Source organism: Trematosphaeria pertusa, assembly GCF_010094035.1.
Source record: "Trematosphaeria pertusa strain CBS 122368 unplaced genomic scaffold BU26scaffold_29, whole genome shotgun sequence".
NCBI classification, from domain to species: Eukaryota; Fungi; Ascomycota; class Dothideomycetes; order Pleosporales; family Trematosphaeriaceae; genus Trematosphaeria; species Trematosphaeria pertusa.
The window spans coordinates 247,074-272,031 of record NW_022987240.1 but is presented as its reverse complement, the minus strand read 5'-3'; the positions used below and the strand labels follow the sequence as shown (position 1 = coordinate 272,031).

The 24,958-nt window shown below is 53.7% G+C and overlaps 10 protein-coding genes across 10 annotated transcripts; 6 read left to right on the top strand and 4 right to left on the bottom strand.

Annotated features, from left to right (window-relative positions):
• Nucleotides 1-378: 378 nt before the first annotated feature.
• Nucleotides 379-1,850, bottom strand: BU26DRAFT_512228 (uncharacterized protein; the record flags this gene model as incomplete). Its single annotated transcript, XM_033827360.1, has 3 exons — nucleotides 379-792; nucleotides 844-1,729; nucleotides 1,780-1,850. 3 exons carry the CDS (start codon nucleotides 1,848-1,850, stop codon nucleotides 379-381), a joined length of 1,371 nt encoding a protein of 456 aa, XP_033675549.1.
• Nucleotides 1,851-2,376: 526 nt separating this feature from the next.
• On the bottom strand, nucleotides 2,377-3,362 carry BU26DRAFT_611635 (uncharacterized protein; the record flags this gene model as incomplete). The annotated part of the gene is made up of 1 exon (XM_033836077.1): nucleotides 2,377-3,362. The coding sequence occupies one exon, from the start codon at nucleotides 3,360-3,362 to the stop codon at nucleotides 2,394-2,396; it is 969 nt and encodes a 322-aa protein (XP_033675548.1). The 3' UTR covers nucleotides 2,377-2,393.
• Nucleotides 3,363-4,256: 894 nt separating this feature from the next.
• BU26DRAFT_526007 (uncharacterized protein) lies at nucleotides 4,257-5,585 on the top strand. The gene is made up of 2 exons (XM_033830643.1): nucleotides 4,257-4,740; nucleotides 4,796-5,585. The coding sequence occupies exons 1-2, from the start codon at nucleotides 4,596-4,598 to the stop codon at nucleotides 5,347-5,349; spliced, it is 699 nt and encodes a 232-aa protein (XP_033675547.1). The 5' UTR covers nucleotides 4,257-4,595; the 3' UTR covers nucleotides 5,350-5,585.
• A 682-nt stretch (nucleotides 5,586-6,267) lies between these two features.
• Nucleotides 6,268-9,674, top strand: BU26DRAFT_572723 (NADPH-cytochrome P450 reductase-like protein; the record flags this gene model as incomplete). The annotated part of the gene is made up of 5 exons (XM_033834263.1): nucleotides 6,268-6,379; nucleotides 6,436-7,024; nucleotides 7,075-7,169; nucleotides 7,219-9,180; nucleotides 9,229-9,674. The coding sequence occupies 5 exons, from the start codon at nucleotides 6,268-6,270 to the stop codon at nucleotides 9,672-9,674; spliced, it is 3,204 nt and encodes a 1,067-aa protein (XP_033675546.1).
• A 230-nt stretch (nucleotides 9,675-9,904) lies between these two features.
• On the top strand, nucleotides 9,905-12,032 carry BU26DRAFT_526004 (uncharacterized protein). The gene is made up of 4 exons (XM_033830642.1): nucleotides 9,905-10,043; nucleotides 10,098-10,456; nucleotides 10,558-11,362; nucleotides 11,454-12,032. The coding sequence occupies exons 1-4, from the start codon at nucleotides 9,999-10,001 to the stop codon at nucleotides 11,880-11,882; spliced, it is 1,638 nt and encodes a 545-aa protein (XP_033675545.1). The 5' UTR covers nucleotides 9,905-9,998; the 3' UTR covers nucleotides 11,883-12,032.
• A 1,250-nt stretch (nucleotides 12,033-13,282) lies between these two features.
• BU26DRAFT_442429 (uncharacterized protein) lies at nucleotides 13,283-14,287 on the top strand (the record flags this gene model as incomplete). The annotated part of the gene is made up of 2 exons (XM_033824502.1): nucleotides 13,283-13,783; nucleotides 13,865-14,287. 2 exons carry the CDS (start codon nucleotides 13,283-13,285, stop codon nucleotides 14,285-14,287), a joined length of 924 nt encoding a protein of 307 aa, XP_033675544.1.
• Nucleotides 14,288-15,143: 856 nt separating this feature from the next.
• On the top strand, nucleotides 15,144-15,875 carry BU26DRAFT_526002 (uncharacterized protein). The gene is made up of 2 exons (XM_033830641.1): nucleotides 15,144-15,398; nucleotides 15,503-15,875. The coding sequence occupies exons 1-2, from the start codon at nucleotides 15,315-15,317 to the stop codon at nucleotides 15,701-15,703; spliced, it is 285 nt and encodes a 94-aa protein (XP_033675543.1). The 5' UTR covers nucleotides 15,144-15,314; the 3' UTR covers nucleotides 15,704-15,875.
• Nucleotides 15,876-16,812: 937 nt separating this feature from the next.
• BU26DRAFT_556826 (FMN-linked oxidoreductase) lies at nucleotides 16,813-18,492 on the top strand (the record flags this gene model as incomplete). The annotated part of the gene is made up of 1 exon (XM_033832401.1): nucleotides 16,813-18,492. Exon 1 carries the CDS (start codon nucleotides 17,044-17,046, stop codon nucleotides 18,490-18,492), a length of 1,449 nt encoding a protein of 482 aa, XP_033675542.1. The 5' UTR covers nucleotides 16,813-17,043.
• A 60-nt stretch (nucleotides 18,493-18,552) lies between these two features.
• Nucleotides 18,553-21,362, bottom strand: BU26DRAFT_497908 (WD40 repeat-like protein). Its single transcript, XM_033826311.1, has 4 exons — nucleotides 20,807-21,362; nucleotides 20,235-20,759; nucleotides 19,769-19,937; nucleotides 18,553-19,665 (listed from the first exon to the last, which is right to left on the bottom strand). Exons 1-4 carry the CDS (start codon nucleotides 21,251-21,253, stop codon nucleotides 18,785-18,787), a joined length of 2,022 nt encoding a protein of 673 aa, XP_033675541.1. The 5' UTR covers nucleotides 21,254-21,362; the 3' UTR covers nucleotides 18,553-18,784.
• Nucleotides 21,363-23,411: 2,049 nt separating this feature from the next.
• On the bottom strand, nucleotides 23,412-24,715 carry BU26DRAFT_526000 (uncharacterized protein). The gene has a single exon (XM_033830640.1). The coding sequence runs from the start codon at nucleotides 24,248-24,250 to the stop codon at nucleotides 23,672-23,674; it is 579 nt and encodes a 192-aa protein (XP_033675540.1). The 5' UTR covers nucleotides 24,251-24,715; the 3' UTR covers nucleotides 23,412-23,671.
• Nucleotides 24,716-24,958: the final 243 nt, after the last annotated feature.

Here is a 24,958-nt window from a genome sequence, read left to right as displayed (position 1 = left end):
ATGAGAGTGGGGGAAAGGATTAGAGATCGAGTCGAAAGAAAATCTGGCACTGGTGGCGAGGTGAGGTGAAGCGTCGAGGTGAGAGAGTGTGCGCCCAAGGCAGCAGAGGCAGCTGCGCGCTTTAGCCGAGACGCTAGTCGTCTAATAAGCTTTTTGTGCACGGATCCTACTCCGATTGGGAAGGAGCAGTGAAAGTGAGTCCGCTACAGACGGAAACGCCAAAGAGAAGGCGAATGAGGGAGTAGAAATGACGCACTTGTATTTGCTCGCGCGAAGCATGACTTGGGCGAGCTCGAGGCTACTGCTTGACCGGCATAGCTTGGCCGTCCAAAGTGAGGCGTTATGAGTTGCTTCCGCCAAGCCCAGAGGCTCGCCGTACTACTCATCTTCATCCTCGCTCTCAGTCACCCACTCGTCCTCTTCATCACTTCCTGTTCCCCTCTTCTCTCTATTCGCCTTCTTGACGTGTTCTCTACCGATCGCGGCCCGGAGGCTCGCGTGCCACTGGTCCATATAGTCTGACTCATACTCGTAATCCGACTCATAGTCGTCTCCTGAATCGTACCCGTAGACCATACTCTCGTTGTCATCTAAGTAATAGCCTCCAGGAAAGTAGTCAGAGTCCCCGAACTCATCCTCTGGCCGTTCTCTTGCCTCCACATCGAGCACGCATGACACGCCCCATCGATGCAGCGTGATGCAGCTGAGTAGTTCTTCGTCGCACGCCCAAGGGCTCAAGCAATGTGCTGCATGATTCCAACCGTTCGAACTTCTCTGCATTCCATCCTTCTCCTAGATGAGATTAGCGTAGGGCGCGCGATAGAAACGCGGGAACATACGTACCTCCTGCCATTCCTCAGACGTCAAACGGAAATAGTGAGTAATATCGGCGAGCACGAAAGACCGGTCGTCATGAAAGACCGAGACTTTACAGCCGTAGCAGTGCATGAGGTCATATACAGGCTTCCTCACAGCTTCTAGGATATTATGCAGACGGCGTTCGTGGTCGTGGTCGGCATCTTCTCCGAGGGAAATCAACTCGGTTTCAATCCTGACATGTATTTCCCGTTGACGTTTGGAGGAAAACAGGGCAAAGCCGCGCTCGAGAGTGGTATAGACCTCTTCCAAGGTTTCCATCTCTCCCTTAATGTCATGCATCGTATACCCGACCAAGTAGGGGGTTTGGAGATTCACAATGACCGTAAGCTTGCATATGTGTTCATACGGTGCGAAACCTGCGTCGAAAGGGTCGTGCGTGAGGAACGCAGACAGGTGGCGGTGGTGGTTAACGTCAAACATGTTCTGCGAGTAATATACCTCGGCGGCTTCAAGTGCAACATCTTTGCCAACAAAGTCCGGATCCAGGATGCAGTTGCGTGGCATCTCGTCGCTTAATGCTTCCCCCGCGAGGCAATCTGTGTCGATATTGAACATCCAGCCAGTGTTATCATCTTCCAGAACTGATCCTTGGTCGCCATTCCTCAATGCTTCCTCGGTAAGGCGATCTGGATCGATACTGCATACGCTCTTCTCGGAGTCATGTTCGGAAACCCCTTTGCCGTCGCCGTGGAGATAATGACGTAATTTGGGTGCCTCATGATCCATGATAGTGTAATCCTCGACGCAAGCGTACGCGTATACCGCATCACGAAGCTCTCGCGGAAGCTTCGCACGGAGCATTGAAGCAAGCTGGCGGGCTTCAGCCCGACTACGATGCCAATCCAGTTGTCTAGGAAGATCAGCCGAGCAGCGGAATGGACCCCGTCTAAAAGAACGTACGTTTGCTCCGTCTCCCTTCGCCGGGCTTTCTTCTCCGACTTTGTTGCGCGACTTGAACGGTACCACTCCATCGTCGCAGATAAGAAGAAATCGTCCAGGATGGCCAAAGAATAGTAGATGTTGAGAGCGAAGCTGAAGGGTCAAAGACATATTCCGAGGGGCTGAAGCTCGGACCATCGCCCGTGCAGGGTTTCAGACGCGTGAGCGCGCCATTAGCGCGTCCAGAATCCGAAAAGGGGACAACGTCATCGCTTTCCAATATATTGCTCGGCAACTTTGGCTGTTCGGAAGGGAAAGAGAACCGCAAGCGAGGTTGGTGAGAAACGGTAAGCTATGTGAACAGGAGACGCCTTACGAGCAACTGGTAAGGAAGCTGAACTATGAGCTCTTCGCGTCTTCCGAGCTGGCGAATGATTCTGATGGGTGGTTTGAAGGTCTGTCAACTCTCTTACTAGATAGTGTTCTACTACACTGAATCAGCGAGGTCCCATAATATTTATAGAAGCTGTAGATGATCTCCGCTCAATACAATAGGCACCACTTGTGCTTCGAAGTGATACCACATTTTGATCCGAATATATCCGGTGTTCGCTCGCGTAAAGCAATCTTTAAGGCTACCACTCGTCATCCCAGGGCTCTTCATCTAATATCCCGTCGTCAACATGTGCAGCCAATTCCACACCGGCCGGTCCCATAGCTCGAATTCTGTCGGCGATTTCTTCGATTCGCTCTGACATGCCCGAACGATAGAAATCAATCGTAAATCTACATGCAATGTCGATCTTCGCAAAGAACTTCTCCAGAGCAAGCAGCACGAACGGTGGCGCCGCCGGAGTCATACACGAGCAGCGAATGTCCAGCTTCGTTAATTTCGGAAAATGCAGCACATTCCACGACGACTCTAGATCGATGAGGTATCTCGGGTCCCAGTACGGTGGTATCTCAAGTAGCAAGTGTTCGAGCGTTGGCGGGAGAATAGTTGTTAGCAAAGCGAGCTGATTCGGACACTGGGACCTATCCACCTCTAGTAGCGAGTACAAAGGCCCATTGAAACGCGTGAGATTAGGGAAAGCTCCATTGAGTTGCCAGGGCTCCAAGGACACGGTTGCTCCCGCATTGCTGAGCGGAATGTACTTCAGCTTATCGAAAATGATACTCTCGAGAGATGCTCTATGTTGGTTCAAGGCTGCCCCAACGTCGCGGAGCCAGGCCGGTTCTTGGAAGCGGAGGAGGTCGCCGAAATAACGAAACGATTTGAGGCAGGCTGCGGATTGTAACATGATGGCAACGATGTTTGCAGGAATATTGCAGAAAATATCGACTGTCTCAATAGGCGACGTGCTAGCCGGACAGGCCCATAGCTGTATTTCTTCTGCCGACGACTGTTGAGCTTGCAGATAGGTCTCGAAAGAGAAATCATACGAGGTCAATGTGAGTTCCCTCAGGCTCGGCAGGCGGAACAGTGGCGATATGCCACTAAGACGGATCGAAGAAACGGTGATGGAGATGGTCCTAGGTAGGCGAAATTGTGTACTGCTCCGAAGGGGATACCAAGCGCAGCGTATAGGATTGGTTGCAAGCATTTTTGGACCGCAGATGGGTCGTTAAAGCCCCCTCCCCTGTCATCAGAATAGAGGTTAATCTGATCGAGGTTCGGGGTCAGGCAGAATATAAGGGAAAGAAAGGCTTCCCGCTTCCCATCTTTGAGCTCTCTAGTCCATTCCTCAGGAAGTGGTAGCTTTAGCTCGTCGACTGTTCTAGCAATGCCTGAGAATTCTCGGAACGGCGCCGAAGTGAGCTCGCTTTGAGAGCAATCTATGCTCTTCACCCAATTGGCTAAACTTTTCTCCGAGATGAGAGTTTGAATGAAGCTGTGGTGGACATGCTGCCGTTTTGCTTCGAACGGATACTCTTCCCAAAGAGAAGGAGCTGTGATCCTGTAGAACCGTCGGTTTACGAGACACAGGGCGTGAGCCGTGGCATAGTCGTCGGGTTCGGTTGCGTCTTGAATAATCTGAAGCAAAAGTTCGTCAGGCAGGTCATCGATGGTCACACCGGGCCCGCGGCGCCTTTTCCGTCGTGTCGGTGCGGTGTGAGTGGGTTCGCCCGCAGCCAAATGTTTGTTTTGTGCGCGGGTGAGGACCATGGCTGGAGGGCAGCTCTGCTCTAGATGCGTGGCCTTCCGGCATTCGAAGGCTCAGCACGGCGCTCAGACGATGAGTCGTCCCGAATTTGACCGCTTTCTCGCTGGGAGTCGGTTGTCGATGCGGGAGAAGATGAAGTATTGAGGTGGTGTCGTGTCAATTGGCGAGGCTGCAGATATCGAGAAGGGGCGCGCTCCACCCCGCCGTCGCGAATTCACGTGACCGCTCTTGGCATTGGGCTCCATTCAGGAAATTCGAGGGTCCTCTATTTCGACGAAACGGAAGTCGATTTGAGCGCCCGCAACGAACTGCAAAAACTTGCCTAGCCTAGGTTTGCGTGCGAAAAGGCGACGGTGTTGGCGAGCCCACACCCAGAGACGCGCTTGAACGACCTCAACCTGAAACACAAGCGGACACGGAATGACGAAAGGACCGGCCCAGGGTCCCGCTTTCATGGGAGCCAAACAAAACGGAGCGGCTGGTTGGTTGGAAACGGATCGTCGGACATCGTGTCGATCCATGCGACCAGGGCACCAAAAATGCCTGTGGTGATGCCGTGGCACCCACGGACCGGGGGGCCTCAGCTCAACACGGAGGCGCGATATCGTGAGCGACGCCCCTCCCAGCCGCAGCCTCCTCCGCTCTTTGCACCGTCCCTACAAACATCTCGCGATGTTGTCGCCAGTTTCGCTGTCGATATTAGCGGCGCACGTCTTTGTGCTGGGTGTCTCCGCCCATCTCGACTTGCTGGACGGGCTGCCTAGCTGCTGGCTAGACTGCCTCAGCAACACCGACGACGGATGCGACTCGGCAAAATGTAAGTAGCAATGTGGCCTCGCGATGATGTCCACGCATGCTCATGAGATGATTAGGCATATGCGACGCCAGCCAGAGCGACTCGTATCTTACCAGCGCCGTCGAATGCGCGAGATCGGAATGCGAAGCAGACGGTTCGGCTCTGGACCTCCTCTTCCTAGGCCCGTTGGATCTGTACTGCTCTGCCACCGGGGAAGAGATTCCAGAAGACACGATGAGCAGCGCCTATGCCTGCGCGACCGCGACCGCAGCATCCCCATCGCTCACGACGCGGAAAGTCGAGCGCTCCACGGAAACCAGCGAGCACAAGACGACACAAGGAGGAGGAAGCGGGTCTACTTCCACCCTGGAGAGCGAGTCTACCGCTACGAGCGCCCCATCCTCCGCCGCTGCATCGCCGAGCCAGGCTCCCGAGACCTCCGCTCCGGCACCCACGCAAGCCCAGGGGGCGTCCTCTTCTTCAGCGAGCGCGAGTCCGACGCAGGGAACATCGAATAGCAACGGCAATGGTAGTCCCTTCGAGAATATGCAAGCCGGTGCATCGCAGTGGGGCTTCTCTAGCCTCGTTGTTGCCATGAGTGTTATTGCGGGACTTTTCCTAAGACTATAACGTTGGCATCTGGACTGGGGATGATATGCTGTACGATACACACGTCGAGGGCTTCGTCATATGGCATTGGAAGATACCACGGGCTTTCTGTATAAGTTTGAAGCGTTCATCGGTCTATATTAGGGAGTGTATATCACGGTAGCATGAGAGCGGCGGCCGCGGGCAGGCCAGATAATTTCGTACTGGCACGAGGCCCTAACCACTGGAAGTACATAATAGATAATGATTGCATCTGCAACCTTCTCTGTGCCTAGTTGGACATTCTGTGTTGCGAACGCCGTTCGCGAAACATACGGATGCGCACGGACTTCTATTGCAGCCGTTCGCAGCTACAACTCTTCTTCCACTCGGCACTTGTCCATTCGCTCTTCATTGTATGCCCTGCGTGAGAAGACCTACTCGACCAACCATCATGAGCGTTTGGCGACCCCCAGGATGCCATTGGTGTGATGAGGGGCAGCGTACGACCTGTATCCACCCTCTTGGAACATGTCCAGGTACGTCACTGGACAGACATTGCAGACCGCCTTTGAACCTCTTCAGCCTTCACAATCCTTTCCTCCTTATCAGACCGAGGCTCCGACGTTCAAACGTCTTCAGTCGTGTGCGCAATAAAAGTTCCTCACAGCTTCGGCCGAGGCGACCACGCTGGTGCCACTTACCAGATCCAGCACCCTCCGAGACGTCCACTCTCCGAGGCATCTCGCCAGTCCGAGCGGCCTCCTAGGAAACCGCCTTCGGAGTCGGCGAAGCGGCTGAACTGTGCAGCCGCATCGCTTACGTACGGTTTCCGCTACCTGAAAATAGGAGCTTGCGTGTGGCACAGATATAGGGCGCAAGCATTCCATCTGAAGAGCAGCCCGCTTCCATTCACGACACCACTACCTGAGCACAAATTCCTTGGCATTTGATCTTGAGATGGAATTCGAACCGATACCCGGCCCTCCAGGGCTTCCCATCGTAGGCAATTTGTCGGATATCGACCCAGAGAATCCCATACTTTCTATTGGCCATCTCACCGACATATACGGTTAGCTTACGCGGAAGACATCTCACTCCAAAAGAAGGTGCACTGATGCTTGACAGGACCCATTTGGAAATTTTACATAGGTGGCGATCGTATCGTGATAGCTTCGCAAGCGTTGATGAACGAGGTCTCTGATGAAGAGCGGTTCGCCAAGATCGTATCAGGTCCTCTGCAGCAAGTACGAAACGGAACCCACCATGGGCTGTTCACTGCCTATGGGCCAGAGGAAAAAAATTGGGGCGTTGCCCACCGCATCCTTATTCCCGCATTTGGTCCTCTCGCCATCAGAAACATGTTCGATGAGATGCATGACGTCGCCGGACAGTTGGTAATGAAATGGGCACGGCACGGATCCGAGCAGGTCATTCAAGTCACCGACGACTTCACAAGGCTGACCCTCGATACCATCGCACTGTGTGCTATGGATTACCGCTTTAACTCGTACTACTCCGAGCATATGCACCCTTTCGTCCAGGCAATGGTCGATTTCCTCAAGGTCAGCGGAGATCGATCTCGGCGCGATTCTATCACCCAGTTCTTCTACAGACAAGAGACGAATCATTACTGGGAATGCATTGAACTTCTTCGAAAGACAAGTCAGGAGGTCATCAGTAGGAGGAAGGAGCATCCAACAGACAAGAAGGATCTGTGAGAGTAATGTATCCATAGATGCTGAGCATTCTACTGACCACTGAAAGGGTAAATGCGATGCTCAATGGAGTGGATCCGAAGACGAAAGAGAAGATGACGGATGAGAATATCATCGACAACATGATCACGTTTCTCATTGCAGGTATGTCGTTCAATGCTCCCTGAGAGGACGTGGGCTGACGTAATGCAAGGGCACGAGACCACCTCTGGGCTACTGTCTTTCGCATTCTATTTCCTTCTAAAGAACCCGAGCGCATACGAGAAGGCCCAGCAAGAGGTGGACGATGTAATCGGAAAGGGTCCTGTGACTGTTGAGCACCTTTCGAAGCTTCCGTATATCAACGCAGTTCTGAGAGAGACCTTGCGCTTGTGTCCGACTGCTCCCTCGATCGGCCTCCAAGCGAAGGAGGATACGACGCTTGGTGGGAAATATCAGGTCAAGAAAGGAACACCAATCGTCGCCTTGTTCCCGAAGATCCATCGTGACCCAGCCGTCTACGGCGAGGACAGCGAAGAGTTCCGTCCAGAGCGGATGCTGGATGAAGAGTTCGAGCGCCGCAACAAAGAATTTCCGAACTGCTGGAAGCCGTTTGGTAACGGGATGAGAGCTTGCATTGGAAGACCATTCGCATGGCAAGAGGCTCTGCTCGTGGTGGCCATTCTGCTTCAGAACTTCAACTTCACAATGGACGATCCCTCCTATCAGCTCCAAATCAAGCAGACGCTTACGATCAAACCCAAAGGCTTCTACATGCGCGCCCATCTCAGAAACCACATGACCGCAACCACACTTGAGCGGGCCCTGGCCTCGGCAACCATCAGTAAACAGACAGAGCAAACGAGTTCGGTCGCCACAAAGAAAAAGATCGCTCAAGGCAAACCGATGGCAATCTACTACGGCTCGAATACGGGAACCTGCGAAGCTCTCGCGAATAGGCTTGCTAGTGATGCCGCGAATCACGGCTTCCGCGCGGAGGTAGTCGACATACTAGACTCGGCGAAAGAGAATCTGCCAACCGATAAGCCTATCGTCATTGTCACAGCTTCCTACGAGGGTCAGCCCGCAGACAACGCGGCTCACTTCGTGACCTGGATCAGTTGTCTGAAGGGCTCCGAGCTGGCCAATGTCAACTACACAGTCTTTGGTTGTGGTCATCACGATTGGGCGAACACTTTCCACAGAATTCCGAGGCTCATTGACGCGACCATTGAAGAAAGAGGAGGAAGCCGGATCGCGGAGATTGGCACGGCTGACGCGGCGAAAGGCGACATCTTTACGGACTTCGAAGCGTGGGAAGACAAGGTATTCTGGCCTGCGATGAAAGAACGGTACGGAACCTCCGATACGCCAGATGGTGCATCATTTGAGACCAGCCTGGATATCGAGGTTTCAACACCCCGGTCATCGACCCTACGGCAGGACGTACGAGAAGGTCGCGTGGAGGCCGTCGAAGTACTCTCTGCGCCTGGGGTCCCCGAGAAGCGACATATCGAGATCAGCCTGCCATCTGATATGACTTACACTGCTGGGGACTACCTTGCCATCCTGCCTCTGAATCCAAAGGAGAACATTGGGCGAGCCATGCGGTATTTCGGTCTGGCTTGGGATAGCATGTTGACCATCTCCTCTTCCGGACCTACAACGCTTCCGACCGGCGCTCCTATCTCCGCAACAGACGTGTTTGGGGCTTACGTTGAACTTGCTCAACCTGCGACCAAACGGAATATCCTCGCTCTCGGCGAAGCCACGCCGGACGATGCCTCCAAGAAAGAGCTCACACGTTTGGCAGAGGATGTGTATGCTACGGAGATCTCCGAAAAGCGAGTCTCAATTCTCGACCTCCTCGAGCGGTTTCCGTCCGTACATCTCCCGCTCGGGCCCTTCCTGAAGATGCTGCCTCCGATGCGCGTGCGCCAGTACTCTATCTCATCCTCGCCGCTGTGGTATTTGAACAATGTTACACTCACGTACGCCGTAGTTGACCAAGCAGCTTTCAGCGGCCAAGGACGCTTCGTAGGCGTCGCATCCAGCTACCTCTCAAGGCTTGATCCGGGGGATAAAATTCACGTTTCAGTGCGCGGTTCGCACCAGGCCTTCCATCTCCCGAAGGATGCAAAGAACGTTCCGGTGATCATGATCGCCGCGGGGACAGGTAAGTGTAGCAAATACTCAGAAGAGATCTAGTGCTAAAGCTAGACAGGGCTCGCCCCGTTCCGTGGCTTCATCCAAGAACGCGCCGCCCAACTCGCCGCCGGTCGCTCCCTGGCACCCGCCCTCCTCTTCTACGGCTGCCACTCGCCTGACACCGATCTTCTCTACTCCGACCTCCTATCTCGCTGGGAAAAGCTCGGCGCCGTGTCACTCCGCTACGCGTTCTCCCGCTCGCCGGAGCAGTCCGAGGGCTGCAAGTACGTGCAAGACCGGCTGTACCACGACCGGAAGGAGGTGATCGAGCTCTTCGACGCGGGTGCCAAGCTGTTCACTTGTGGGAGTCGCGAGGTCGGGAAAGGCGTTGAGGACGCGTGTTTGAGGATCGCGAAGGAGAATCATGAGCAGGTGAAGGGTGTCAAGGCCGATGATGCGAAGGCGAAGGCGTGGTTCGACGGGTTGAGGAATGAGAGGTTTGCGACGGATGTTTTTGCTTGAAGGCGAAATATGGTATAGACTGGATAATAAACAGTGAAGAAGTATCAGGAGCAAAAGGATCATGATCACCTAGTGCTCTGTAGAATAATATCCTACATATCCAAGTTATTTTGACTTTGGGGAAGGCGAGTCAACGTTTCATGTGATCTCTAATTACTAAGCGCTTGGCGCTGTGATAAACCTCGCCGATCCAGGCCCGCCTCGTCCGCTTCTTCCTTGTCAAGCTCGAATCGCCCTCCTCTCCACGTCTAGCTTATTCACAAATTATACCAGTCTTACAAAGCTTTTCATCCTCTGCCCAACGGCCGCCCAGAAAGTGTGACAATGTTGTCGCTTCCTACCGACATACAGCTACTAGTCCTTGACTACGTGAGCTTATTCTACCTCGATGCCCAGCCAGCACATGACGCTAACGTTGCACAGTTCAATCTCAAATCTGACTTGAAGGCATTATGTCTCACGTCGAAGGCATTTCGTGCTCTTGCGCTGCCACGACTCTATCATAGCGTCGTTCTCGAGACATGGTCAAATGAGCAAAAAGGTCTAAAACGATTTGTGAAGAGTGTCGCTGCTGGTGCTGGGCCTCATCTGCGCTTTACAAGAAGTCTGGCCATCGAGGACATTCGACCCCCGGCGGAGCCAAGGCCGCAGGTTGTCTGCCCGCTCAACTTCGACGCCAGTGACCTTGAGGCGTCCGCGGCCGATCACGACATGGACAAGGTCTGGAATTATCTTTCCCTGGTCCTCGAGATGTTCCGTCCTAACACTCTACGTACTTTACGGTAAGACTCCTCCTTTCCCCTCACTCATCCCCGAATCACAAGAATATATCATCAATTACTAGTAGCTGGTATTAGCTAAGTTACAACTTATAACCACGCAGATTTATTTCGAACAGATCCCTGCCAGATGAGATGCTAGTATATCTCCAACGTCATCAGCGCGAACTCCAACATCTACATACTAGTCCGAGTGAATACCACTACCGCCAGGGATCGCTCTTCGAGCACCTTCGTACGTTAGAGGTCTATGCCAACAACAGCCATGCGAGTTCAAGCATATTTATCGATAATCTGTTGAGGCTGTGCTCCGGCGTCGAACGACTTTCTCTTGGGCTACGTCCGTCTTGGACTGGAACCGATCAGAAGAACCTTTGCGAATGGATTCCCAATACACGCTTCCGGCACCTAAAAGAGCTGAGCTTATTTGAGTTACCTCTCCGCCCGGAGATTTCATTGGTTGGTCTACTACGAAAGATTGATTTCCGGACCCTGGAAAAGTTGACGCTTTCCGATTGCGATGATACCGACGAGTTCTTTTATCAACTGGGGAAAGAGGTCGACAATGCCCCACTATCACTCCGTCACATGGCTGTTTCAGTGGAAAATGGAAACTGTCTCGTCGAACTCCTCGATTCCTGTAAGGCTCTTACGGACCTCCATGTGAGGTCCTTCGAGTGGCCACCCGTGGCTCTTCTCGCATGGTTGAACAACCGCGGTTCTACCCTTCGCACTGTGGCTTTGCATCTAGACCAGGATGACCTGTACTACGACCCCGACCCTTTCCCTATACGCGCCTATAAATCCTTTAGCAAACCCTCTCGGCTCCGTTACCTCGGCTTTCAAATCTCACATTACGATCTGCATCCAGGGGAATTGCATCTTGAGAATAGGCACTACGACTATTTGGTATGTATTGGGACCCCTTTCGCGCATCGCTGCATACTCTCCTTCTCGAAAATGTCCGTTGCGTCCTGACCTCTGCTCTAACAGTATATAGAACGAATTCCGGTATCTCCCGGAGCTACGCGTTTTGCACATTAGGCTTCCACGCCGCGGGGGCGGGTGGGATCTAGACAGGGACTTCTCCCAAACCGAGAGGTCGGGCGCGTGGTTGGCTCAACGGTTCGCGAACGGATTCTTCGCCTATTTGCATTCTCACGGATTCTGCCCCAAGCTGACGGTGTTGGTTGTCGGGTGCTGTTTGACCCTCCCGTTCCCTCGAGACCTCCAAGAGGATGAATGGATCTTTCCACGGCACTGCTTCGTCAAGGGCTATCAAATGGACGTCTTGAACAGAAGTGCAGTTGTTGGGGTCCAGGTCCCTGCGTACATGGTTCGTGAGCTCGAACCAGACTGCAATTTGCTTCATTTCGACCCTGAGTGTGAATGGTGTGAAGGGTTTCCGAAGACCCCGCACTGGGTATGATTGAGATGAGACGAAGACATACGCATGAATTTCGGGCCGGATTCACTACAGGAGAGTGGGATGGGACGCATGTCTCACATCGTGTAGCTAGTAATGTCAGGATGTTCGTTACCTGTCGAGTCACTTCAGCATCCTTACCTCGATCAGAATAGCTATAAGCCTACTCGGAGCTACACAATACATCCGGGAATAATTCTTGCAGTATGGTCCTGGAGCGGCTTCCAGTGTTGACTGGGTTGCATGTGACCTCGCGTTCGCGCGTCGCTGAGTAATGATCTCTTGGCGAGCGCAATTTCTCGGAGCGGGCGCTGAGAGCTTCTTCTTCGTTCCCGTCATCACCAACCCGCAAATACCAACGACGACACGTCGAATGATCAAACGTTACTGGTTCTCAATCCTCCCCGTAGCGGTCGAATTGATTTTATCGGCTTTACTGGGCACGCGGGCTCAGCAACCACAACAATCCAAACCTCTCTAGTTCTCAATCCTTCTCGTAGGAGTCGAATTGATTTCGCGCTTTACTGAGCATGCGAGCCCAGCAGGCACAACAATGCTCTCTCTACCCTCTGATATCCACCTTTTGATACTCGATTATGTTAGTCTCCCGTTGGTTCTCGTGATTACAAGCTCACGTTATCTGACACGCCGAGGTAGATAACGCTGAAGTCCGATCTGAAATCGCTTTGTTCGACGTCTAAAGGGCTTCGGGCTCTTGCGCTTCCGCTGCTGTACGAGAGCATTACGATTGCTACTCGAGATTCGGATCAACAGCGCCTTCTGAGATTCATCAAGTGCGTTGCTGCTGGCGCTGGCCTTCACTTACGCCATACGAGAATCTTGACCTTCGACGATACGAACGCTCCCGAGGAGCCGTATTCGCAGCAGATTGGGCGCCTCAACTTCGATCCCGATTTCCGCTTGGACAAAGAATATACAAGCGAGGATGTAGATGGTATAATGCACGCAATTCTGGTCTCCATTCCGGAGAACACTCTCCATACCTTTCGGTAAGTGTGCACCCAGCCTCTACCAACTATTTGGCGTGCAGCTTTCCGTCCCGAGCGGAGTCGTTTTCTATCTTTGCGATCGGAGATTGATAGAAATGAGATAGGTTCATTTCAGATCGGGCGATACCAATGAAGGTACTCCGTCGCCTCTATTTGGTTCAAAGCAAGATCCGCCACCTTTGCGCCAGCTGGGGTGATGTAACCGTTCCTCGTCAACACTGGCTCACGATGCCACCGGGTCGGCTACGATCCCTCGATGTTTTCTTCACAGACAATGATAGCATCGGCCACGTGTTGCAATACTTGTTAGATTCCGGGACGCAGCTAGAGCGGCTTGCCTTAGGAGGAGCAGAGACCAGAAGTACGGATGTTCTGAAGTGGCACCTACAGGGCATGAAGGACGATAAACGACTTTCAAACCTCAAGGAGCTGACACTGAACAACTTTTCTCTTGAGAGTATATACACAGCTATCGCCGACATCATCGACTTTACTGCACTGGAGAGGCTAACGTTGTTCGGTTGCGAAGAAGCAGACCTATTTCTTGAGGAAATGGGCACACAAACTCTTGGTGCTGCACTATCACTCAGGCACCTGGCTGTTCAGGTGCAGGATGACACATGTCTTGAAGACATACTGGATTCCTGCTCCAATCTCATGAGCCTACATCTCCGGTGGGAGGATGACGCCGATCCCTCGGCTCTTCTAGGACGACTAAGGGACTTGGGATCTTCTCTTCGCACTCTCGCTCTACACCAAAACCGGGAAGATCCTCCTCCTGACGAGTGGGATCGGATTTTGTCATACTGTCCAAACTTGCGACAACTGGGATGCCAATTATCCACATACGTTTTCGATCCTAACGAATGGTGCAATGACTTCCCAGAGGTACTGGTATGTTTGAGCTGTCTCCCTTTTGAACTCCTGTTTTACCTCCCGAGTGTCAGATCTTCATGACAGGCTAACAGACAAAAGGATGCTTTAGGGCAGCTCCCAGACCTTCGCATAGTGCACTTCCGCTACGTTCGGTTCGAAGAACTCGCAAGGTTCGAGTGGCGCGACTTTAGGAAACCAAGAGAGATCACCTGGGAAGTCCAACGATTCGCGAACGGCTTTTTCCAGTATTTGGACGACCGCAACCTGTGTCCAAAGCTTAAGGCCCTTGCGTTTGGTGTGAACTGGACTCCGAGACGTCCGCTGGCCGCCAATGAGTATAGCGTGCCCCGGCATTGCTTCATCAAGGGGTGGCAGACAGATGCTTTGAATCGAAGAACTGCGATTGCGGTTCCGGTGCCCACGTACAGGCTTCGCGAGCTTGACCCGGAGCTAGATATTCTGGACTTTGACCCTGAGTGCGAGTGGGTGGGTGGTCTGCCAGGACGGTTCCTCCATAGGTAGAGCTGGGCGGCGTCAGTGAGCGGGATCGTTTCGGCTCGTTGAATAGCCTCCCGTGCGTATCGACCCGCGTCGCTCTGATTTCTAATTGAGGCTAGAGAGTCTGCTTTATTGGGGTTTCGATTGTGTCCAGAACGCTCAACCCGGAACAGAGACATGAGGCATGTAGGCGAATGATGAACAAACGGTGTGACGGGAAGGGTCTGCTGCCTCGACGACGAGGCACCGTCAGTTGCTCTGCCAAAAAGCTCTCATTCCTCTCTGAGTGGAGAAGGGGATACGTCGGGACGGAAAGAGATGGTGCGGGAGGACGTGTTTGGCTGCAGCCTACCTCCAATAATGGAGTATGACCCCTCTGACGAACGCTGGCATATTAGTATCCCTAGAAAGGCCTCGATTCCATTTTTGACCGTTGACATTGCGGCGGACATAGCACTGACGGGATTCTTATCCACTTGCTTCGCCCTGTTATGAGGCTAAAACGCTTCCCAGCAAGCGCCGTCTTCCAATCGAGGTTCCGTCATCTCAAAGGCAAGCAGATTGCTTGAGGCGCGGTCTGCTTCTCGTTCGGTCCTTGAAGAACTTCCAAGCACATACCCCACGCTCCGTTGTCGGAGTTCTATCATTTAGACGCATCGACCGATTTCGTTTTACCGGCGATGCCGCTGTGAAGAGACGTATCCTTCTACATCGGTTTTCGAACCTATCATCCTCCGAGGAAGACGAATACGCGCTCCGATTCCCGAAGAAAGTGAGGAGGATATGTATAGGATGGAAACAGTCGTCCCTGAACTCTCTTCCACTAGATATGCGTTCTCTCTCATCACGTCAATGTTTGGGATCCACGTTCGCGTGCTCACCCATATGACGCTCAATGATGACGTCATTCACGTTCATCCGTGTTCATAAACACCCGCCGACCCTCAAGCATCCGGCACTCCAAATCGATTCTCCAAAACCGAAAAACGAAACAAAAACACAGTCAAACACCACCTAACACGCCTCAAAAAAACCAATCTAAGCCACAAAAATGTCCCCCAACCAGAACAACCAAAACGCAAACGCACCAGGCCTCGTTGCCGGCCACGCCCAATACGTCAAAGCCGTCGCTGAGGTACAGTAACAATCTCCTATCTCTCTTTTCCCATTCCACCCTAGCCTAACCTTCCCCCCTTCCTCCTTCTCCGCCTTGGACACTCTATCTCACAAAACGCGCAGGAGACCATCGGCAACGTAACCGGCAGCCACGCCTGGAAGTCCTCAGGCATGCAGGACAAAGAGCAAGCCGTCGACGCGATGAAGACGGCGGGCGAGAGCAGGGACGCGAGTAAGGGGTTTGGCGGCGTGGAGGAGAAGGCGGGGAATTTGGTCGGGTGTGAGGGCATGCAGAAGGAGGGGGCGGAGTCGAAGAAGCAGTAGGTGGATGCGTAAATCTATGGGCTTTGCATATCCGTTAGACACAGAGTATATTGATTCATGAGATATACGTAGGAAGTCTTAGGCTGGGTTGGTACAAAGTTATGCGTTTAGCCGCGTTCTAAGTGTAGACCACTTATCCGCTATGAAACTTGCCCGATTGGGCAAACTTTAAGTATTTCAGCCTCTTCATCGTAGATTTCCCAGACTTTGAGTCTGAGTCCTTGCTGTCGACAACGAGGCTCAGCAGTCGCTATAACAACATGCGCAAACAAGAGAGCTCAGCGCCAACGAAAGCTCCCTTAGCTCTCTTACCTCTTTGCTCACGCAGTCTACTCTCCATCAATACTGTGGAAATCAAAGATACAAAAAGCAAAAGTCGTTCGGAGTGTTCAAGAGATGAGACCGGACTATACACAGACAGACGAGCTTGAATTCAATCCATCTGCGCCAGCCAGCTAACCAGCCAGCCAGCAATCTGCATCTCGTACTCCAGCAGATTTCGAATTTTCAAAGATCCTTCAAGTCTCTAACACTAACCTTTGTACTTCCATCTTCCTTATCCATGCAATTCTATGCGCTTTATCATCTTTCTATTGCATTCCTTTTCATTCTCTTCAACTACAATACTCTTTCAAACGCTCTCGATGAATCGTCCATATTCGTGCTTTCTTTTCATGCAAAACAAATTTCCAATTTTCTCGCAGTCATATCGCATTGCATTTTGTCCGTAGTCTTGTAATTCTTCAGCGCGCTTCATTTTACAGTTACTTATTTACTACTATCTACCACCTTATCCTAGACAAAACATAACACAACACAACACAACTCTCCACTTGTGCGTTTCATGTTAAAGTCAAGTTAGGCGAACGACCTCGGAATGCACAAACGAGCGACCTAACCCAAACAAGAATAAGCCACAAACAAGGGGTCCAGTGGGGTTGCATACATACAAGGAGTTGTTGGACCTCGGTACAAACATCAACCGTACTAGCCTTACAAATCAACTTAGAGACTTATTTGTGAAGAGCGCAACGCACACCTCTTCTACAATTGAAGTACAAGATAAGAATCAGATTCTGATAAATAGTTCTGGAGCGAATTTTGTTCGGAAGGAGGTAGTATTTGTTGGTAGTGCAATTTGCAGTTGTGTAAGAGACGGAAAAGGAAAGAAAGGACGTACGGCCGCCTTTGGAGAGAGATCGATTGATTGATCGAGCAGAGCAAGCAGCAGGACCAAAAACAATCTTCGACATCCCGAGAAAGACGCCCACCAGAAACTCCAGAACCAGCCAGCCATCAATCACCCCAGGAACGCAATCCCATCCCATCCCACGACAACAATGGCCCCTCCAAACCTCAACCAACCAGTCCCCTACCTCCCCTACTTCACCCCGCAACACATCGTCTCACCAGGCACTCCCTTCCCCCCATCCTCTTCCTCAAACTCCTCCAACTCCAACTCCCATCAACAACAACAACCCCCGATCCCCACGCTCTTCACCCCCCTCCCCATCCGCAGCACCACCCTCCGCAACCGCATCGCCGTAGCCCCCATGTGCCAATACAGCACGGCCTCCCGCGGGCCCTCCACCGGCGCGCTAACCGACTACCACATCGCGACGCTGGGCCACTACGCGCTCAAAGGCGCCGCCCTCGTCTTCGTCGAAGCCACCGCCGTCCAGCCGCACGGCCGCATCAGCCCAAACTGCCCCGGCCTATGGAGCGACGCGCAGATCCCCGCGCTGCGGCGCGTCAGCGACTTCGTCAAGAGCCAGGGCGCGCGCAGCGGGGTGCAGCTCGCGCATGCGGGGCGCAAGGCGAGCACGGTCGCGCCGTGGCTAGTCAGTCGCGAGCCGGGCGTGAAGAAGATGAGTGTGCGGGCGACGGCGGAGGTGGATGGGTGGCCGGGGGAGGTCGTGGGGCCGATGGGGGGCGAGGAGTGGACGTGGGATGGGAAGCGGTCTTCCGATGCATCGGGCGGCTTCTGGGCTCCGAGGGCGCTGACGGAAGATGAGATCGCGCAGCTGGTGCGGGACTGGGCGAGCGCGGCGGAGCGAGCTGTGTGGGCGGGCGTCGATGTGATCGAGATACACGCCGCGCACGGCTACCTGCTGCACCAGTTCCTCTCGCCGATTACGAACCAGCGCAGCGACAAGTACGGCGGGTCGTTTGCGAACCGCACGCGGCTGCTCGTCGAGATCATCACTGCGATCCGGGCCGTCATCCCCGCCACGACGCCGCTGTTCCTGCGCATCAGCACGACGGAGTGGATGGCGGAGACGGCGCTGGGCAAGCAGCACGGCAGCTGGGACGTCGACAGCTCGATCCGGCTCGCGAAGATGCTGCCAGGCTTAGGCGTCGATCTGCTCGACTGCAGTAGCGGGGGGAATCATCCGCAGCAGCGCATCCAGATGTACGACTCTAAGGACTACCAGACGCGCATTGCAGCGCGCATCCGCGCCGCGGTGCAGAAAGACGGGCAGCAGCTGCTCATCGGCGCCGTGGGGTTGATCACCGAAGCAGAGCAGGCGCGAGATATCGTCGAAGAGGGCGGCGCTGCGCGCTTGGCTAACGGAAACGGAGACGGCGGCGGGGAGATAGACAAGGAAGCGCAGGCTGCGGTGCAGATGACAGAGGCGCGCGACGGGAACGCGCCGATGGCGGATGTGATATTGGTGGCGCGGCAGTTCATGCGGGAGCCGGAGTGGGTGTTGAGGGTTGCGTGGAAGTTGGGCGTGGATATCGCGTGGCCGAATCAGTTTTTGCGGGTGCGGTTTCCTAAGCTTTGATCGCGCTGCAGTTTGATTGAGGATTGGACGTGCTTTACAATAGATGGGAGTGTGATGATGCGAGGATATACTTTGTTAGCCTGTTGGTAGGATCATAGACTCAGTACATATACGGCAAAGAGTAGATCTGATAGCGTAAACAAGCCATATTTGCGCATGCCGCAGTAGACCAAATCATTCAGCCTCTAATGCACGCCGAAGAGCTCTAGAAATACCCGCCCGAATGGCTTCGACGGACTGAGTGCGGCCCAGTTATATTCCAGTCAGTGTCAAATTAGATCCCGTCATGTCTTCAATACGTGCTCGGAAACACGCTCAACCTTCCACCATCCGTTACTTGCACCGTACCGGAAATATACGCGCCTCCCTTGCCCACCAGGAACAGCATCAGTCCCGCGATATCATTGAGGTTGCCCATCCTGCCCTGAGGCACCTCGTTTGTGCCATATTTCCCATCAGCCCCCGCCGTCATGTCACTCGGATACGGCCCCGGACACACGACGTTACTCCGAATACCCCACTCGCTTAGGAAGCTACTCATCATCTTGCCGAGATGCGCGGCTGCGGACTTGCTCGCATTGTATGCAAGCCCAGCGGTGCTCTTGCGCATGAACGAGGCCACGCTGGCGATGGTAATGATGTGCGCCATGCGGTCGTCATCCAGGTCTGCGCCGATCTCCTCGAGCTTCGATTTATCCTGCTGGCGCGGGTTTCCGGAGCCGGTGACCTTGCCCGACGCCCAACCACGACGTGTGTTCGCAGCTTCGAGCAGCGGGAGGAAGGCTGCGCTGACGCCGATGACGGATTGCGTGTTGATGGCCATCGCAGCGGGCCAGCCTTCCCAGTCCTTCAGCATAGTGTCCCGCAGTTGCTCGATCGACTCCGCTTGGTATAGCTGTAGCCCGTTCTGAGGGCCCGTGACGCCGGCATTGTTGACGAGCACGTCTACATATCCTGCTTCTTTAGCGACTTGTGAGGCAGCGGCCGACACGGACGATTGATCGGTGATATCGCAGGATATAGCGGTCAATGTGCAGGGCACGGCATGCGGTGCGTCGGTGGAGGACTCGAGGGTCTTGATCGCGTCTTGCAGGACGTTTGCGCGGCGACCGAGGAGATAGATGCGCGATGCGCCGTTCTGGTAGAGTGCGGCTGCTATAGCCAGGCCGATTCCTGCAGCAGTGAGCGCTGGCTTGGATGCTTGTGTGCAAGATTGCAAAGTTGCTTCGAGGTGGTGCGAGCGAGGCGGGGTAGCTCGAAGCTTTAAAAGACGTACCACTTCCGCCGCCGGTGATGACCACCACCAGTTGGCGCGCAGAGAAAAGGTGCGCGGTATTAAGAAGAGCCTGGACGTCCATGTTCATTTTGTCGGAGATTGCCGCGGGTTGAGGATTAGGGGTTTTCGTTGGAAGAACGGTATAGATAGCGTGGGAGTGAGTCTGAGTCTGTCGATATCGGTATTTTTTACCCCCGAAAGCAAGGGTCGTTCCTGCAGATATGCCGTCATGGGCCGAAGGACGCCACGGATCGCTGTAAGGCGGAGAGAACGCCGTCCGTAGCAGAACAAGCTTGGTATAAGGACGCCGTGAACTCTATGCACCAAGATACGAGCCGATAGGTGATTGTGGTACCATTGACTGACAGATTCGTGAGAAAGGGGTATCTTGCTTGCCCGAAGAACCTCCAAACGCCTAACTTTTACCATGCTCCCAGGAAAAAGAGAATCAAACCATGCCGCCCACAATCTTCAGTCCCTGGCTATCCGCCGAATATGCCAGCACATACCGACACGGATGCCACGCCACATGCGCCGCCGCCTGCGTGAGATCAATTGAATGCACAATCTCTCCGCTCTCCACATGCGCAATATGTAGCTTCTTCTCGTCCTTCTCCTCAGACCCGGCCGTGATGTAGCTCCCGTCGAACGAGAAATCCACGCTCTTCACAGGGTAGAACGTGAGGTCCAATGTGCGCACGCAAATCCACTCCTGCGTGTCCCACACCGATACCAAAGCATCACCTCCGCCCGCTGCTATGTATTCTCCGCTCGGCGACATGGTGACGGCGTAGCACGAAGAGGTATGCGCATTGAGCGTGAGCGCGGTCTCAAAGGACGGATAGCGCAGGATCTTGATGTAGCCGTCGCCGTTGGTGAGGTAGAGGTGGTCGCCGGACCAGTCGATAATGCATTGATTCGTTTGAACCGCTTGACGGTGTTCCGAGACAGTTTTGAGGGCGACGCGGTCGATTTGCACGATGACGTTGTCCTGTCTCCATTAGCATCCCATCGCTGTCTGGACCGCAGGGACCCAACCTTGCGCCCAGCCACAATCTCATTCCCATCCGGCGTCCAAGCCAGCACGAAAGGCTGCTCGCCGACCCTGACCTCCCCCACGCTGGCCTTCGATCTCACGTCCCAGAACCGGACCATTCCGTCAGTACTGCAGCTCGCCAGCTCATTCTCGTTGATCGGATGAAATGCGACGCGCTCGAGGGATACCGTCGCCGGTGCTCCGGGTGTGCGCAGCTCGGTGGAATTCTTGACATTCGTCTTTTCGGGGTTCCATATCCGCAACGTCTTGTCTGCGGCGCCTGTCGCGATGAACGTGCCCGTAGAGTTCCAGGATAATGTGCGTATGTAGTGGGAGGAGGATACTGGAACTCCGGGCCGGAGGTTGTCAATGTAGATGGACGTTTTGAGCTTCGAGAATGCCGGAGAAAAGAGACCTTTGGAGAGCGGCCGAGAGCGCTGCGGGGCCATGATGTGGAGCGAAGGTCTATCTCAACCCAATTTGTTCCTTGCAGAATACCTTTGGTGTTGAAGGCGAGTGAGGAATCGAGGCTTTCTGCGCGTGTAAGCTCTGAGGGAGGGAAGCTTGGATGCAGTTGAGGAATGCCAAGGAGCGAGGGTCTACTTCGTACATGGACTCCTTCGCCTATGCCATTTCACCAAATATCACCTATAACAACTTGCAATTCACACTGAAGTCACAGGTTCTTGTACGATGCTGCATTCATCAGCTAAAGCACTGCTATTAGGCTACCAGGCAAGACAGCCTCCTCCCATGCCAGCTAGGAAGCCATGCCCCCACCGGAACGCCAAAAGACGGAACTCAACCCCTCCACCAGCTGACTAGACATAATCCGTCATAATCTCCCTATCCCTCCATTAGTACAAGGAAACGCTTCCTCCACCTCAAACAACACCATCCTCAATCCAAACCAAAATCTGCATATCCAACCTCACCATCCGCTTTCCCATCCCGAATGCATTTGGCCCTGCCACCACCGAGTCATACAATCAAAAACACAAGGAGCGCTAGCCTTGTAATTCAAGGCGCAGTAGAACTCGCACTTCCTCATAGCTTGCTGGTGGGGCGCGCCGTTGTAGGAGTTTCCTAAATTGGGGGTGAACAGGAGCCTGGATGCCTTGAAGGAGGTGTACATACCTGGTGAAGGTGGGAGCTTTGGTCCGCTAGTGGTTAGTTGCTCTCCTACGCTCGTGGGCTTATCGGTAGCCGAGGAGAGCTGAGGGCTGGTCTGGGAGTCTTTGTGCGCCGTGCTCGGTGCAGCCATGGTCTCCCTTGTTATGATTGTCGGAGGTGTATGGGTCTGAGGCATGTCAGGACCCATTCTCAACTTCACCATGCTCGGGAAGGGCGTAGGGCTGCCAGTTGAAATCGCCGTCGATTCAGGAGTGGTCTTTGAGGGCGACGACGTCTTAGAGTGCTCTCCAGCATCGGTGGCTCCAGAAACCGTATGGGACGCTGGCCTCCTGAAAGACTTCCGGCCCGACCTTGCGGATGACGAAGGAACCCCCGTAGATCTCCGAACTGGAGACGTCTTCGATGGCTCTTCGGCATTCGTGGGCTTCTGAGGGACTCCGGGAAGCAGGGTCTCTGTCAAGTGCCGAAGCGTATGTGTTACGGATAGCTCTCCGGCGTTTGTGCCCTCCTCGGTGGCCACAGGCAGCCTAGACATGTTGTGCGTTCCCATGATCACCGTCTTGATGCTTGTGATCGTCACTGTTCCGTCCATGGCCGACGTGGATGTACCGGTGGATTCTGCGGGGATTGTCGTTTCTATGATGACTGTGGTCGTAGTCCAACCTCGAGCTGGCGAAAGTGTGCTGGAGGGCTTCTGAACCCCCGATGTCTCGTCGATGTCGATGTCGGTAGTCGGCGAAGGGATCGGAGTGAGAGACGATTTATGCGGAGTACCAGACGCGGACAGGGAGAGGCTAGGAGCGGTGTGGACGATGGTGTCGATAACCGCCTGTGTGCCTTCGCTCGAAACAGGGATAGAGGAGGTATGCGTAGGCATGTCAAGCTCGGTAATATCTGCTGTGAGCGTGGGAGCCGGACAATTGGTGGTGATGGTGGTGGTAACGTAAACCGTTGGCTGAACGCATTGCTCGCTCGAGACGCGTGTTATCAGTTCGACCGTCGTCGTTGGACTCGTGCTGAAGTGGGCCGTTGACACGATTGAGACTAGGCCGATGGCCATGAAGAAGGCGTGGAAGTGCATCTTGAAGTGCCGAGAGACGTCGTGCTTCCTAACGATATCGAATTGATGTGGGAGAGATGAAGCTCAGCTGAAGAGGAGAAGTTGGATGAGCGAGAGCTTTTCTGAGAGAGGGCAGCCATCGTTGCTCCTTCTGCAGGCTCCTATGGCAGTGGCTCCTAGGATATGAGCGAGTAGCTATTGCACGCCCTGATTGTGAGAGGGGAAAGCGCAGCTGGAAAAGGCATCATAGGCCCAAGTGGGCATGGAATACGGGACCCTGAACGTCTTCAATAGATGATCAGTGTGCAATGCTCTTTGCAGTTTATGCTGGCTTCACCTTTGCAAAGCTTTTGAGAAGGGTATCCCCCAGCTTGGTAGACTCGGGTTCCTTTAACAGGATCGATGTATTCGATCAACCCACGCGTGACGCACCAGTGTAGGTCAAAACAGCACTCCAAAAGGCTCCGGACTCCGGAAGAAGCCAAAGTATCCGCCGCTGGAGACTTTCTGGAGTGGCGCTTCAGAGCGCATCTACGACAACTTCGAGCAACAAATCAAGCGCAAGAGAACATCAACTAACCTTACCAGCACCGGCAACACTTGCATACCCTATGCGCACTCAACCAAGAAAATAGGTCCGAAGCGACCTCATGCCAGAGACTACCAGAACTCCTTACTGCTTGTCACAACTCTTCCTGCAATCGCTCCTAACTTTGCTCGTCTTGCAGTCCTTCGCCGACAGCTTTACATCCTTCACGAAAAAGCACTGCTGCTGTTTCTTCTCCACGCAAGATTCGGCGCACGTCTTGACCGGAGCACCCTGAGCCTTGGCCTTCGCATCGCGCTTGCCGACCATCGCATCGAAGGCAGAATCGATCAGCTGATCGTAGCTCGCCCCGCCAGCCCGCTGTTGCGCCAAATCATTCTGCATCGCGGCCATTCCGGGAGAGCTGAGGATGTCCTGGACTTGCTGTTTAATAGCAGAGCTGTCTCGTTTTCCTCCGTTCGGCTGGGATCCTGTGGCGCCGTTGCCGAGCGACATCTCGATGTCGTCGAGGAGGCTGTCGAGACCACCAGGGATGTTGTTGAATACGTTGTCGAATTGGTTGGCCTTCGTTTTGTGGTTCTGCTTTGACGGTTTCGGCGGGCTCTTGAGCTTCTTGTGGGACTTGTGCGAGCCTTTGGGGTTTGCGGCACTGGCGAAGATGGCAAACGCGGCAAGGAAGACCATGAGGAGAAGTTGAAGCTTCATTTTATGTTGGTGGTTTGAGGTATCGAGGGGTGGAAGTGGTTTCTAGACTTTGAGGCTTTGGAGAATATGTTTCAAGTCGGTTTCTGTAGAAGGGGAAGAGAATACGAAAGAGACACTGCGGTTTTGTCGCCAATTTGTATTTGGAGAACGGGAGAAAGAAAAATTGTACTTCTCGCAGTTTGGTATTCGGACCATGTTGGTGAGGATCTTAGGCAGGAATAGTGGGAAGTACTAGGGGAAATCTTCTTAGAATTGACAACTCAACACCTACGAAGTGTGGTGCGGACCCCAATTGGAGAAACCGTAGCGAAATGGTTAACATGGTCGAACTCAAAAGAGTAAAGTATAGGGGAGGTGTCGATTTGGTTTCTGTACAAGATAGCCATGTGCGACAAGCTCAGTCGAGCAGGTCGGAGCAGTATTGGTTTACGACTCACGGCGAGGCGATGAGGTCGATCAGGGACGATACGCGCGATGCGCGTCATCCCGAACGGGCAGGGATAGTGAATGATCATGCATGCGCCGCACAGACCACGCGGGTGGCCCGCGCCGGCTTTATTTCGAGCTCACTCAACCCAAAAAACTCACCAGACTGCTCATCACTACCATTGACACCGCACCCCGCCTTCCTTCCATTCGGCCGAATTGCCCTGAGAGAAACAAGGTCATACTCCTCCTCCACAATGAGTACTTTTGGAGGCCCCGGTG

Excerpts from the sequence above, each read along its gene's own strand:
- BU26DRAFT_526007 (XM_033830643.1), top strand. The coding sequence starts at position 4,596 with ATGTTGTCGCCAGTTTCGCTGTCGATATTAGCGGCGCACGTCTTTGTG. Across the intron at positions 4,741-4,795 it reads CGGATGCGACTCGGCAAAAT|GCATATGCGACGCCAGCCAG; the intron begins GTAAGTAGCAAT and ends TGAGATGATTAG.
- BU26DRAFT_526004 (XM_033830642.1), top strand. The coding sequence starts at position 9,999 with ATGTTGTCGCTTCCTACCGACATACAGCTACTAGTCCTTGACTAC. Across the intron at positions 10,457-10,557 it reads AACACTCTACGTACTTTACG|ATTTATTTCGAACAGATCCC; the intron begins GTAAGACTCCTC and ends ATAACCACGCAG. Across the intron at positions 11,363-11,453 it reads ATAGGCACTACGACTATTTG|AACGAATTCCGGTATCTCCC; the intron begins GTATGTATTGGG and ends AACAGTATATAG.
- BU26DRAFT_526002 (XM_033830641.1), top strand. The coding sequence starts at position 15,315 with ATGTCCCCCAACCAGAACAACCAAAACGCAAACGCACCAGGCCTCGTT. Across the intron at positions 15,399-15,502 it reads ACGTCAAAGCCGTCGCTGAG|GAGACCATCGGCAACGTAAC; the intron begins GTACAGTAACAA and ends CAAAACGCGCAG.
- BU26DRAFT_497908 (XM_033826311.1), bottom strand. The coding sequence starts at position 21,253 with ATGGCCCCGCAGCGCTCTCGGCCGCTCTCCAAAGGTCTCTTTTCTCCG. Across the intron at positions 19,938-20,234 it reads ATAGCCAGGGACTGAAGATT|ACTCAGACTCACTCCCACGC; the intron begins GTGGGCGGCATG and ends CGATATCGACAG. Across the intron at positions 19,666-19,768 it reads CATCACCGGCGGCGGAAGTG|GAATCGGCCTGGCTATAGCA; the intron begins GTACGTCTTTTA and ends TCACTGCTGCAG.
- BU26DRAFT_526000 (XM_033830640.1), bottom strand. The coding sequence starts at position 24,250 with ATGAAGCTTCAACTTCTCCTCATGGTCTTCCTTGCCGCGTTTGCCATC.